The sequence below is a fragment of the Hippocampus bargibanti genome, linkage group LG12, assembly GCF_051943395.1.
Source record: "Hippocampus bargibanti isolate YZ-2025 linkage group LG12, ASM5194339v1, whole genome shotgun sequence".
Taxonomy (NCBI): Eukaryota; Metazoa; Chordata; class Actinopteri; order Syngnathiformes; family Syngnathidae; genus Hippocampus; species Hippocampus bargibanti.
Window position 1 is genome coordinate 22,735,925 of NC_142745.1, and position 14,844 is coordinate 22,750,768.

The following is a 14,844-nucleotide window of genomic DNA, read 5'->3' on the forward strand; positions in this document are numbered from 1 at the left end:
TTATTATTATTATTATTATTATTATTATTATTATTATTATTACATCTGTGTAAGCTCTCAGTCGTACAGGAGTGGTCCATCGATGAGAAGGTTATTATTACAGTGATACATCGGTTCTCGACCATAATTCGTTCCAGGACCCTGTTCGAAAAGCGATTTGTTCGAACACCGAAACCACCTCTTTGCTCCTGTCACGTGCGAGTTGACAGCGCAGGGCGGGGCTGCCTCTCCCGGCCGTTCTCCACCCGCTGTCAATTCTCTAATCACGGACACTGGGCATTTATACGGTTCGCGATCACCTCGCCAATGCCGGATGATTGACTCACCTCGCCACCGTACCTGGACTCTTCCTTCGATGCGCGAGTGTATCCGGTCCGAGGTATTTTCCCTGCGTTCCGTAAATTGATGTCATCTTCCGGGATTGCGTCATTTTGCACCCTCGTGTGCCATTTGCTTTTTGGCGTAGTAAGCGGGTCGGATCACCCCCTGCCTTCTTACTCGCTGTGTTTTCTTTGATTTGTGAATAAACATCCTGCTTGGTTAGTACGTCTCTGCCGCCTGCTTTGATATCCCAAACATTCCACTACGTTCCGATGAGTCAGCTGCCGTCACTCTCGCTCGGAACGTGACAGCTACGGATGACTCGGCTACAGGATGTTCTTTTCTCTTCAAATATCGATCCAATGACACTTGCTCTCACTCCCACAGCCACATCACTAGACTTCACAGCCTCCTTATTCTTTCATATCGTACTGATGGTAGATTTCGCCATGCTGTATTCACTTGCACACCTCCTTCATATTTTGCAATTATTTCTTTCTTAAATGCAATAGTTGTACGCACTACTTTTCTTTTGTCACTTTTAGCAGCACTTACTTTGTTTGGAGGCATGATTAGTGGCTAAAACTCTTCGTACACCTATATTAAATGTGAGAGCAAAACGCAGTCCGTCCGTCCCAACAGTTGGTTACGGAGAGAGCGATACACCCGTACGCCGCTCAGCTCCCCACCCTCGCGTACGCACTCACGCGTCGTATTGGCGTTCGAACACCGATTGGTGTTCGAACTACGAAGCAAGAATATCTCGAATATTTTGTTCGACCTCCGATTTGTTTTAACTGTGAGGTGTTCGAGAACTGAGGTACCACTGTATTATTATTATTATTATTATTATTATTATTATTATTATTAGCTATCTCTTAGCTAGCTAGCTTTCTATCTATTTGAATTACTTCCGAGTTGAGTGAACGCTGGCGTGTGTGGCTGCCACTGCTCACAGTGACCTTGAGAGTTATGAAAGGCACTTAGAAATTAAATGTATTATTATTATTATTAGAAGATTATCAGCCACACCTAGCAAGGGTCGACTTAGCAGACTGGAACTGGGACGCATGACTTGGTGTTTTTTGATGATCTCCTTCTGTTCGACTGTCATTTTCTTTTGTGTCCTCTTTGGCTGAACACTAGCCTGTGCTAGGGTCTTTTTGCTCGTATAATAGCAGAAGTACTCCACTTGACAACAAACCACGTCTGCATGCAAAGAAAGGGGGTGACAAAAACTAGTCCACCAGTCACCACGGCGCTGTGTGGTTTGGTTCATTTGCCGAAAACTAGTTTTGTGGCTGTGAAGTGACATCGAGAGTTTTGAAGAGCGCTTGTAAATGAAATGTATTGTTATTATCATTATTGTCATTAGCTATCTCTTAGCTAGCTAACGCCAGACCCATATCGTTCAGGAATTAACTGTTTTTTTCTGATGAAAGAAGAGTGTCAATGGTTGCTAATGCTACATTGAATGTTGATGTCGTCGTAAGGAGGAATCATTAGCGTTTTCCTTCCTCACTGATGATTGACAGAGTTGTACATATATCTATCTAGCTGGCTAACTATCTAGCTAGCAATCTATTTGCAATCTCTCTAGCTGGCTATCTAGCTAGCTATTTAACTCTTTCTGTGGCTGTGAAGTGACCTTGAGAGTTTTGAAAGGCACTTAGAAATGAAATGTATTATTATTATTATTTTTATTATTATTATTATTATTATTATTATTATTATTATTATTATTATTATTATTATTACATCTGTGTAAGCTCTCAGTCGTACAGGAGTGGTCCATCGATGAGAAGGTTATTATTACAGTGATACATCGGTTCTCGACCATAATTCGTTCCAGGACCCTGTTCGAAAAGCGATTTGTTCGAACACCGAAACCACCTCTTTGCTCCTGTCACGTGCGAGTTGACAGCGCAGGGCGGGGCTGCCTCTCCCGGCCGTTCTCCACCCGCTGTCAATTCTCTAATCACGGACACTGGGCATTTATACGGTTCGCGATCACCTCGCCAATGCCGGATGATTGACTCACCTCGCCACCGTACCTGGACTCTTCCTTCGATGCGCGAGTGTATCCGGTCCGAGGTATTTTCCCTGCGTTCCGTAAATTGATGTCATCTTCCGGGATTGCGTCATTTTGCACCCTCGTGTGCCATTTGCTTTTTGGCGTAGTAAGCGGGTCGGATCACCCCCTGCCTTCTTACTCGCTGTGTTTTCTTTGATTTGTGAATAAACATCCTGCTTGGTTAGTACGTCTCTGCCGCCTGCTTTGATATCCCAAACATTCCACTACGTTCCGACGAGTCAGCTGCCGTCACTCTCGCTCGCAACGTGACAGCTACGGATGACTCGGCTACAGGATGTTCTTTTCTCTTCAAATATCGATCCAATGACACTTGCTCTCACTCCCACAGCCACATCACTAGATTTCACAGCCTCCTTATTCTTTAATATCGTACTGATTGTAGATTTCGCCATGCTGTATTCCCTCGCCAGATCAGACACTCGCACACCTCCTTCATATTTTGCCATTATTTCTTTCTTAAATGCAATAGTTGTACGCACTACTTTTCTTTTGTCACTTTTAGCAGCACTTACTTTCTTTGGAGGCATGATTAGTGGCTAAAACTCTTCGTACACCTATATTAAACGCGAGAGCAAAACGCAGCACATCCGCTAGCGACAACAGTTGGTCACGGAGAGAGCGATACACCCGTACGCTGCTCAGCTCCCCACCCTCGCGTACGCACTCACGCGTCGTATTGGCGTTCGAACACCAATTGGTGTTCGAACTACGAAGCAAGAATATCTCCAATATTTTGTTCGACCTCCGATTTGTTTTAACTGTGAGGCGTTCGAGAACTGAGGTACCACTGTATTATTATTATTATTATTATTATTATTATTATTATTATTAGCTATCTCTTAGCTAGCTAGCTTTCTATCTATTTGAATTACTTCCGAGTTGAGTGAACGCTGGTGTGTGTGGCTGCCACTGCTCACAGTGACCTTGAGAGTTATGAAAGGCACTTGGAAATTAAATGTATTATTATTATTATTAGAAGATTATCAGCCACACGTAGCAAGGGTCGACTTAGCAGACTGGTACTGGGACGCATGACTTGGTGTTTTTTGATGATCTCCTTCTGTTCGACTGTCATTTTCTTTTGTGTCCTCTTTGGCTGAACACTAGCCTGTGCTAGGGTCTTTTTTGCTCGCATAATAGCAGAAGTACTCCACTTGACAACAAACCACGTCTGCATGCAAAGAAAGGGGGTGACAAAAACCGCTGGTGCTGGTCGTTTAATCATTGACACTTAAAAGGACACCCGGCACGACCATCCGGTGCCGGTTCATTGTTTGTTTGCTGCTTGGTTGCTGCATGCATCGTGTATGTGTTTGTTTAACCTTGGCGGACTTTTACTTTTGGTCTTCTTTTGCTACTTTGTATTTTTTCCATTCAGATGATTTTGATGTTTTACATTTTGTTCCTGCTGACCTTTATTTCAATACAATTTGTCAAACAACCTCCTGCTCCCTCCTGCCTGCTTTTTGGGATCCGAACCCGCCATCACCACCTCGCAAACCGTGACAGTGTGAGTGATACTTCCGAGTTGAGCGTCTGGCTGCCGCTGCTCACCGGCAGAAAAGCATTTGTGTTCTTATCCTGTGACTGTAAAGTGTCCTTGAGAGTTTTGAAGGGTGCTTTTAAATTGAATGTATTATTATTACTTTTTTAGGCCAGCCACTGGAATATACAAATCATATGGATTGTCTGTAGTATTTATATCAGATAGTAGTAGTATTGTACTATCTTTGTGACTGCTTGATGGCCTGTACAGTGATACCCCGGCTTATGAACGCTTTAGCTTGCGAACTTTTCACCTTACGAACATTAAATTTGCGAGAATCTAACCTTTGCAACCGAAGTAGTTTTCGGTGGACGAACCAAACCACACAGCCTCACGGTGGCTGGCGGACGACATGTTTTCGGCGGATGATAACCAAACCACACGGTCGAACAGCGCGATGGTGGCTGGCGGAGTAGTTTTCTTTGAGTGCAGACGTGGTTTGTTATCGAGTGGAGTACTGTTGCTATTATGGGAGCGAAAAAAACCCCATCACTGGCTAGTGTTAAGCCGAAGAAGACATTAAAGAAAAAGACAGTTGAGCAGAAGAAGGAGATCATCAAAAACCATCAACGAGGTGTGCATTTGTGTGACTTAGCGTCCAGTAACCTGTACGCTAAGTCGCTACGTGTGGCTAAGGGTGTTTCTGTGTTGTCTATGCAACCGTCTCAGGCAAGAGAAAATGTTGAAAAACTTCTGTTTTCTTTGAATTTGGTAGCAAACAAAACCATGAGTAAGCTAGATATAAGCCTTCTAGCTAGCGAACTCACTAGGTAGCCAGCTAACTAGCTAGCTTTCGATCTATTTGAGTTATTCTGGGTTGAGTGAACGCTGGCGCGTGTGGCAGTTACTGCTCACCCACAAAAACTGATCCTGTGACTGTAAAGTGACCTGAAGAGTTTTGAAAGGTGCTTTTAAATGACATTTATTATTAATTTTTATTATTTATTATTATTATTATGATTATTATTATTATTAATAATAATAAAATGCAGCTAGCGGGGGACCGTGTGAGTGAGGGTATTATTGCCGAGAAAGCACAGCAACTTCAAGAAGCAATGACATCAACGACCATCTCAAATGTCAATAAAACCACAGTATTATACAGTGCAGTTTATTTCTTTCATTACAATACAATAGCACATTTATTATACATAAAATAAGGTATATTTTGTGTCGTTTTAAGGCTTATGTAGTAGAAAATTAGGTTTTATGGGGACCTGGGAACGGATTATTCTCATTTAGAGGGAGGGGGCACGCGCAGCAGGACACACGCAGCAGTGAGCAGGGGGAGAGGTTACACAAACCGAAACACACACACACACACACACACACACACAAAAGGGAGACGACAGGGCTTGAAACAAAAAAACAAAAGTGAAAAAAAAAAACAAAAGTGAAATGGTGAGAAAATGGATAGAAAACAGTGAAATTTGGACTTGTTTCCACTTCATTGATAGTTCAAAGGCAGAGTGTAGACTGCAAGGTTAAAATATCCCAGCAATCAAGAGACAAGGACAAGCAAGGGAACCAGCTATGAATGAAGTTCATAGCTAGTTCGTGTGTCTGCCTGCAGTTGTTGCTGTTGCAATATCACACCTTCAAAGATATACAACCGTGAGCTCCTGGAGACACTGCATGCAAAAAGCTATCCATTCCATCAAGCCATCATCGACCATCACAGAGGTCAATAAAATGACTTTATTTTACTGTACATCCTATTTCTTTAATTACAGTACCTTAGCATTTATGATACATAAAATAAGGTATATTGTGTGTAGTTTTAAGGCTTATTTAGTTGGAAATGATGTTTTATGGGACCTGGGAACAGATTATTCTCATTTTAATGGTTTCTTATTGGAAATAAATTTTCGGCAGACAAACCTTTGGCCTTACACACACTTTCTGGGAACCAATTAAGTTTGTAAGCTGAGGTATCACTGTATAAGATAGTTACTCAATGTACAGGACTTCGTATGTGCTCTATAAATACAGTGGAGTGGAGTGGAGTATTTTCTATTGATGTCTCACACTTGTAAAGATTTTCCTCAATCCTTATTTGCACCCCCCCCCCTTTTTTCCCCACCACCTCCATTTCCTTTTGTGACAAAAATGTTTGTCGTGAGTCATTTGATGAACGTGTTACGCTGCTGAGGAGAGATTCCGTCTGGCCGAGGCGAGCAGGATGTTATCTTGGCCTTTGCAGCACTGCAGCACAAAGTCGCTCTTGTTCTCTGTGACTCAGACAAAGTCGCACACTGCTCGCACGGCCACAACGACACACCGTGTGTGTTGACTTTGGTATCCATTGACAACCTTTCAACGTAAACGTCTCGGGTCAAAAAAAGAACAGCCCAAAAAAACATTTAGCTTATCTCCATTTTCCATTTCGGAGTGGACAGCGGGAAGACTTTTGCATCATTGCTGCATAAAAAGATACGTCGGGCCAGATTTGGCCCCCGGGCCTTGACTTGGACAACTGTGATGTCTAGCTATCTGAATAGAAAGGGAGATAGCTCACTCGCTCAGTAGCTAGCTCGATCGATATATATATATATATATATATATATATATATATATATATATATATATATATATATATATACACAGTAAAGTCTCGTTATATCGATATTCAAGGCAGTCCGAAAAAATATCGATATAACCGGGACTATCGATATATCCGACCCTGTTTGCATGTAATTTTCTCAGTGCGTGCATAGAAATAGTATCGATATAACCGGGACTATCGATATATCCGATATCGATATAACGAGACTTTACTGTATATATATATACTCAGTGATGTGTATGTGTGTGTGTATACTTGTATGTATGTGTATATATACCTGTATATATGTGTATGCATTAGGTGTTTGTTCATGCTGGCTGGTTGTGTTTTCTCCACAAGGCGTGCATTGAGCTCCACGTGGGAGCTGCCGGTGCACCCGACTCACCTTGTCTCTTTAAAACATAAGGTCAGCCATTAAAACAGTGGGGGGTCTTGAACAAATAAGTTCCACAAAGGAGTCTACTGAGGTGACAATATATTTCCGACCATATAAACGTCGTATTAAAATCTCCAGGGCAGGACTGGCGCTCAGGACGTCCACCTCACAGTTCTGAGCTTCAGCGCCAAAATCGTATCTTCCCCACAGGGAGCGTCAGAATGAAAAAAGCTGTTTTCATTTTGTCACCAGGGGGCGCTGACAATGACACACTTTCACATGCAGTATTCAAAAAAAGAAGTGTATTCATCATGCATACAAGCGCTAATCATAGTTTAAAACTTCATTCATAATATATTTTTTCTTTGCGTTGCAAGCTATCTCGCTGGCTAGCTAGCTTATTCTCCAGCTGGCTACCAGCTAGCTAACTAGCTGGCTATTTAGCTATCTAACTGGCTACCCAGCTAGTTATCTAGCTGGCTATTTAACTATCTAAATGGCTACCTACCTAGTTAGCTATCTAGGTGGCTTCCTAGCTAGCTATCTATTAGCTATCTAACTAGCCAACTAGCTATTGATTAGTTATCTATTAACTAGCTAACTTTGTATCTATTTGAGTTATTCCAGGATGAGTGAACGCTGGGGCGTTTGGCTGCCGCTGCTCACCCACAGAAAAACTGATCCTGTGACTAAAGTGACCTTGACAGTTTTGAAAGGCGCTTAGAAATGAAATTGTTTATTATTATTATAAATGAAATGTCTGTCAGGGCCTGCAAGGCCTTCTCTGCTGGCCTAAAAATATCTGAATCACAGATTAATGTGAATTCGATTTTGTCCATGAATTCTGATGAAATAATTCCATATTGTCTTTCAGCTTCCTTTTCTCCTGTTGTCCTTCTTCCAGATGTGTGTTTTCATCTTAAAGCATTCAACCAAGCCCATTTCAGCCATCATTTGTGACCAGGGTCCGAAATCGACCTGGGCGCCTTCACAATCAGTTCGGCAGGGCCTGCAGCATAAAAATCAACGGCAGATTTACTGTTCAGGCCATTTTCAAGATGGACTTTTCAAGAACAGATACACGTCATTAATAAAGGTTGGACATCTCTGAAGCTAGCAAAACATATTGCAATTTGATAAGGTGGATAGCTCATAGATGGCTAGCTCGATAGTCAGCCAGCTAGCTATCATATAGTAATAATAAATGTGATGTATAAACGCCTTTCAAAACTCTTAAGGTCACTTTACAGTCACAGGATGACATTCTCTGTGGTTGAGCAGCGGCAGCCACACGCTACAACGTTGACTCAACCTGGAAGTAACTCAAATAGAAAGAAAGCTAGCTAGATAGCCAGCTACATAGCTAGCCAGACATCTATTTAAGTATTAGATAGCTATTAGATAGCTACTTGATAGCCATTAGGTAGCTAGCTAGGCAGCTAGATCGCAAATAGATAGTAATTTTTGAATTAACTTGTTTTTTTCTGAAGAAAGAAAACAGAGTCACAGAAGACGGTATTATTATATTGTCGCGAATAGATTGCTAGCTAGGTAGCCAGGTAAATAGCCAGCTCGATAACTAGATAGCCAGCTAGATACTGTAGCCAGCAAGTTAATTTTGGATGTTTTTTCCCTCACTGAATAAATACAATTGAATCAAAGTTGGGCGTTCTTCTTTTTAGACAAAAAAAAAGAATTGAAAGGTGCTTATAAATGAAATTTATTATTATTATTATTATTATTATTATCTACACGTTCATCGTCAAAATTCCAACAGTTTAATGACAGTATTTCTTAATACGTCTGTGTAAGCTCTCAGTCGTACAGTATTTCTTAAGTTACCAGTTATTTCCTGGCCGTTGGTACCCTCTAGTGGACGTGTAGTAATATCACACCGCTTTCGCAGCCGATTGATTCAGACGTGGCGAAGCTCCGATGCTAGCATAAATAGCAAATAATATTGCAATTTTATGAGGTTATCATGAATCCACACGTTCATCGTCAAAATTCCCACAGTTTAATGACAGTATTTCTTAAGTCACAAGTTATTTCCTGGCCTGTGGCACCCTCGAGCGGACGTGTGGTAACATCACACCCTTTTGCAGCCCATTGATTCAGACATAGCCCAACTGAAGGCCTAGGAGTGTCACGCACGGCCCGCCACTGTCTTGACTTAACATGAGAAATGTTTTGCGACATGTCGTTGATCATGTTGTCACGTTCTGGTGGACTGGAGGCAACACTGATTACTTCTATTGTCCTGACTGATTATGGGGTCTGCGATTGGCCTGATTGCCCCATTATGTCTGGTACCACCCTATCAGCATAACTAAGCCTATGTTGTCTAAGAAGTCTGTTGTGAGAACGATCCAAATTAAACCTCACCCCACCATGGTGATTTAGTGAAGGGTTTTTCTGTTTGATGAAAACAGATGTTTGAGATTTTGTCCCGCTGACTTTATTTGAATACAATTTGTCAAATACACCCCCACTGCTTCCTCCTGCCTGCTTTTTGGGGATCCACCACCATCACCGCCTTGCAAACCGTGACACACGTAGGGTTGCATCAATGAACAGTTCCAGCTCATTTTCATTGACGTGTTGAAGCAGACGTTGAACAAAGTACTGTAGATAGCAGTCTGTAATCTAGAAGTTAGCTTCTTGAAGCATGTCGCCGTTGGGACAAACTTCTTTGTCTGTAGACGTTGCTGAAAGTCAAAGTATCCGGCACCTTGTCCTTGAGTTTTGTGCTGGACACAACAGTCTTATGCTCATTGGCCACCACCAGGAGCATCTCTGCGTCCATTGGCTCTCCTGAAGAGAATGGATGCGAGAGCATCTCCATCAGTCCAATGATAGTCCCCAGTGCTGCAAAAACGGAACCCAGGAGGTACACCTTGAGCAGATGGCGACTGGGTTTCTGACTCATCATGTCCTTGGCAAAACTGAGGAACTCTTCCATGCTTTTCGCTTCCACTGACTCTTCAGCTGATTTGCAAGAGGCTGTGGGTGGAGCCTGTAAAAGAAATGACGTCATTAACGAGGCGGGATTCTGGCAATCAAAGATGATGGCCAATATTATGATGATGAACTCATTCGCTTTGACATTCACAAATTTATTCTGGGAATTATAATAATTATTATTATTATCAATTGCTAGCTGTTTGCTATCTATTAGCTATCTGGCTGGCTATCTAGCTAGCTATATATTCACTGTCCAGCTGGCTGGCTATCTAGCTAGGTATCTGTTGGCTAACGTTTGGGTAGCTCGCTAGCTTTCCATCTATATGAGTTACCTCCGGGTTGAGTGAACGCTGGCGCCTGTGGCTGCCGCTGCTCACCCGCAGAAAAACCTATCCTGTAAAGTGAGTTTGAAATTTTTGAAAGCCGCTTAGAAATGAAATGGATTATTATTATTATTATTATTATTATTATTATTATTATTATTATTATTATTATTACTACAATTCATTTATAAGCGCCTTTCAAAACTCTGAAGGTCACTTTACAATCACAGGATATGTTTTTCGGTGGGTGAGCAGCGGCAGCCACAAGCGCCAGCGTTCACTCAAGCTAGCTAGATAGCTAATAGATAGCTAGATAGAGCTAATAGACCGCCAATAGCTAGCTAGCAACAGCTAGTAGTGATTGTGCTATATTGACATTTTTCCGCTGGGTATTTATAATAATAATACATTACATTTTAAGCGCCTTTATTTTTATTATTTTTATTTATTTAAATGGAGAATATGAATATGACTTATTTGCTAGTTCCTTTTGTAGAATAAACACTAGCTATAGCTAGCTAGAGAGACAGAGAGACAGCTAGCAAGAGAGCTAGCACGCTAGCTAGAGAGATAGCTAGTTATAGAGCTCGAGAGACAGCGAGCTAGAGAGATAGATAGCTAGTGAGAGAGCTACAGAGATAGCTAGCGAGATAGAGACAGCTAGTTAGACCAAGCTAGAGAGATCGTGTGAGAGAGATAGCTAGAGCTACAGAGATAGCATGCTAGCTAGATAAAGAGATAGCTAGTTAGAGAGCTATAGAAATAGCTAGTTAGAGAGCTATAGAGATAGCTAGATAGATAGAGACAGCTAGCTAGACAGATAGTTAGCTAGAGAGAGAGAGAGATATAGCTAGCTAGCTAGAGAGAAAGAGAGAAATAGCTAGCTAGAGAGACAGCTACCTAGAGAGATAGAAAGATTAAGATGCTCTCCAAGAGGTTTTCACTAAACTATTTAACATTTAGCTTGTAGTAGACGTGCCCATTCCACCATGATGTCTCTGATCCACTGCTGAAAAGGATACTTTGATCCTCTCCTCTTTCATCTAGAACTGCTTCATGTCACAAAGAGGGTACAGCAAGTGCTGAAGAATGAATGACTCTCCGTGTCTCTGTGTTGTCATATTTTTTGTTATTTAGTTTTTTTTTGTTTTTACTTCAAGAATGGCTTCCTATTCAGCGACTCCTGTACAAGATGGTGGAAGAAGAAGGCTACGTTCCTCATCAAGTCTTTCATGCTGATGAAAGCGGCCACTCCATTCCATCAAGCATCAACGACCATCACAAAGGTCAATAAAACCACTTTATTATAAAGTACAGTTTATTTATTTAATTACACTACCATAGCACATTTATTGTACATAAGACAAGGTATATTTTGTGTAGTTTTAAGGCTTACAAAATTAGAAAGTAGAAAATGATATTTTATGGGGACCTGGGAACTCATATTAGAGGCTTTGGAGAGAAAGTCAGAGAGGCCAGACTGAGATGGTTTGGACATGTCCACAGGAGAGAGAGCGGGAGAAGGATGCTGAGCCTTGAACTGCTAGACAGGAGACCGAGAGGAAGACCGAAGAGGAGGTTTATGGATGTGGTCAAAGAGGACATGAAGGTAGCTGGTGTGAGAGAAGAAGATGCACAAAATAGATGGAGGACATTGATTCGCTGTGGTGACCCCTGAAGGGAGAAGCCGACAGGAAAAGAAGAAGGTGAGGACCTGGCAACAGATTAGTCACATTTTAATAGTTTCCTATGGGAAATTAATATTTGGGATACACACTTTTTTGCCTTACACACTCTGTCTGGGAACCAATTAAGTTCTTAAGGCAAGGTATCACTGTATTTTGTTTCTCTCTTTCTTTCCTTTCCTCTTCCTTTCATAACTTTGTTGCTGTGTTACTTCCGGGTTGGGTGAACGCTGGCGCGAATGGCTGCCGCTGCTCACCCGCACAAAAAACAAGTTCTTATCCAGTGACTGTAAAGTGTCCTTGAGAGTTTTGAAAGGCGCTTAGAAATGAAATGTATTATTATTATGATGATGATGATTATTATGATGATGATGATTATTATTATTATTATTATTATTATTATTATTATTATTATTATTATTATTATTATTATTATTATTATCATTATTTGGAATTGATTTTCCTTGTGAGTTTACTGTTGCGCGTGATTTGGATGTCCGCTGTAAAAAGCTTGATTGTTTTGCATGGTAGTCAAATATTTATCCATAGTAAAATGATAATAATAATAATAATTTATTATTTAATTTATAATAATTTTATTTCAAGCGCCTTTCAAAGCTCTCAAGGATGCTTTACAGTCACAGACAAGCATAGATACAATCATAAATAAAATACAATTATAAATAGAAAGAAGAGCGACACAAAAAATAATAATTAAAGGCAATATTAGTTATAATGATCTATTTGTTGTTTTAGTTGGTTGAAATAAAACCTAATGAAATGAAACTACCCGTGGATGTTTCCATGAGCAAACATTGTGAACATCAAGCAAAGATTTTTGACCTATTGGCAGTGTCTGAAACTCATGAGAAAAAGTTAGCGGACACCAGGGCAGACAACTGTGACAAGTTGCCTGCCCGGCCATAAAGTTGCCTGCCCCATTTTTCACAACTTGAAACACAATGACGACTAATTGCAAAAAATACCACCATTGTTGGAAAGTATTAAGGATTTTTTTTATGAAGGATGTAGCTAGCTTAAATGCTCCCTTGCTAAATGTATCGTAAATCTCCTTGCTGATGATTTTACTCCAGTTGTGGTTTGTCCGTACACTGTTGGGCATGTTGCACAATGCAATGTTTGCGTTGCGTCGTCTGCTACAAGTCACGTCAACTCCCCTTTCCACCATGCTTTTAATAATCCATTTCATTTGTAAGCGCCTTTCAAAACTCTCAAGGACACTTTAGTCACATGATCAGTTTTTCTGTGGGTGGGTGAGCAGCGGCAGCCACATGCGCCAGTGTTCGCTCAACCCGGAATAACTCGAATAGCTAGAATGTTAGCTGGCTAGCTAATTGATAACTAATAGCTAGCTAGCTAGATAGCTTATAGAGAGCAAATAGCATGTAGGTGGCAAATATATGTAGCGAGCTTGGTAACCTTTTCCATTTCGTCTAATAGTTTCAATTTTGTGAAAATGCCATTTTGAATATTGGCAAATTCAACAAACAACTCAATTCGTCAATATTTTCTCAGCATCTGCCAGTATACTTATTGATAAACATTGAGATCTCCAGTGATGACTAACTAGCTAATGAGCCACATGCTGCTTCACAACTAACTGGCGTTGATATTTACCGTGGAGCGCCGAACACTTTCTGGAGTCAACGCCTAAATTCAGAAGACATTCATCTAGCCTCATGAATGTTGTTAGCTTCTTTTGACTCTTTCTTCCGGGGCTACTACTAAATGGAAAATGATACGCAAATGCACGACCTTATAACGCTCGGGAAAGTTTGGAAGCACGAAGCAGGCTTCTGATTGGCTGCCGTGCCGAGTATGCAAACTGTCAAACGAACCAAAAATCAAAAATGTCCAAACCACACAAAGATTTCGAAATCGGAATAATTTCTTTGCTGCTGTGTTACTTCCGCCAAGAGTGAACGCTGCCGCGAATGGCTGCCGCTGCTCACCCACACACAAAAAAAGTTATTATCCCATAACTGTAAAGTGACCTTCAGCGTTTTGAAAGGCGCTTATGAATCAAATGTATTATTATTATTTATTATTATTATTATTATTATTATTATTATTATTATTATTATTATTATTATTATTATTTAAAATGCTCAATGTCTAACAAATCTTTGTTCAAACGTTTGCTTTATTGAATAAAGCAAATGTTTCATCTGAAAAAACAGCTTTTTTTTCTTGTCAGTCGTTGACGTTTTGTAAGTGGTACGCCCGAGGTAAAAGTTGCACGCCCCGGGCGTCCGGGCAGGCGTTATTTCAGACACTGCTATTGGTCTTAAAATCATGAAAACTTACCGTGGCCGTCGTCAACGAGACGCTCATCTTGATGATGACTCGTCGTCTGTGTGAGCGACTTACTGTGACTCGATGCTGCCATATTTATAGCCATCCAAGTTGGTCCCACCCATCATGTGTCACTTGCACAACCTTCATGGGGAAAGCAGAGCAGTCGCGCAGTCGTGCAGTCGTGCAGTCGTGCAGTCGCGCAGTCGCGCAGTCGTGCAGTCGCCCACTCGCGCAGTCCAACAGCTCTTGGATTGCTGCCCCAAGAGCTCCTGTGACAAAACGTCCTTGGCCAACAAATGTCATCTGTTCTTTTGACCGAGCAAATCACAAATGACTTATATCGCTCAAAGCCAGGTGGTTTGTACTTTCTGAAGTTCCCTACTGCTAATGCTAATGTTGAAATCCGCTATTTATTTGAACATGGATCCGAATAACGGTGCGCAACAATGTCATGTCGCAATTTGTTTTGTGTAGCTGCATCCAAGTGATTCATTTCTCAGTTGGACAAGGTCAAAGGTCACAGTGATGGGAATTCCGGCTCTTTTCAGAGAGCCTGTTCTTTTGGCTCGGCTCATTAAAATGATTCGGCTCTTTTGGCTTCTAAATGGCTCATCAGTTTGTTTGTTTTTTTTTTTTTTGTTGCTTAAAT

At 41.1% G+C, this 14,844-nt stretch overlaps 1 protein-coding gene across 1 annotated transcript; it reads right to left on the reverse strand.

Moving 5' to 3' along the window:
- Positions 1-8,898: 8,898 nt before the first annotated feature.
- On the reverse strand, positions 8,899-14,337 carry g0s2 (G0/G1 switch 2). Its single transcript, XM_089010199.1, has 2 exons — positions 14,205-14,337; positions 8,899-9,920 (listed from the first exon to the last, which is right to left on the reverse strand). Exons 1-2 carry the CDS (start codon positions 14,229-14,231, stop codon positions 9,558-9,560), a joined length of 390 nt encoding a protein of 129 aa, XP_088866325.1. The 5' UTR covers positions 14,232-14,337; the 3' UTR covers positions 8,899-9,557.
- Positions 14,338-14,844: the final 507 nt, after the last annotated feature.

What these genes read in the sequence shown, in the direction of transcription:
- g0s2 (XM_089010199.1), bottom strand. Translation starts at nt 14,231, where the DNA reads ATGAGCGTCTCGTTGACGACGGCCACG. An exon ending in TCTCGTTGACGACGGCCACG is followed by an intron (nt 9,921 to 14,204) that starts GTAAGTTTTCAT and finishes TTTCTTTTACAG; the next exon opens with GCTCCACCCACAGCCTCTTG.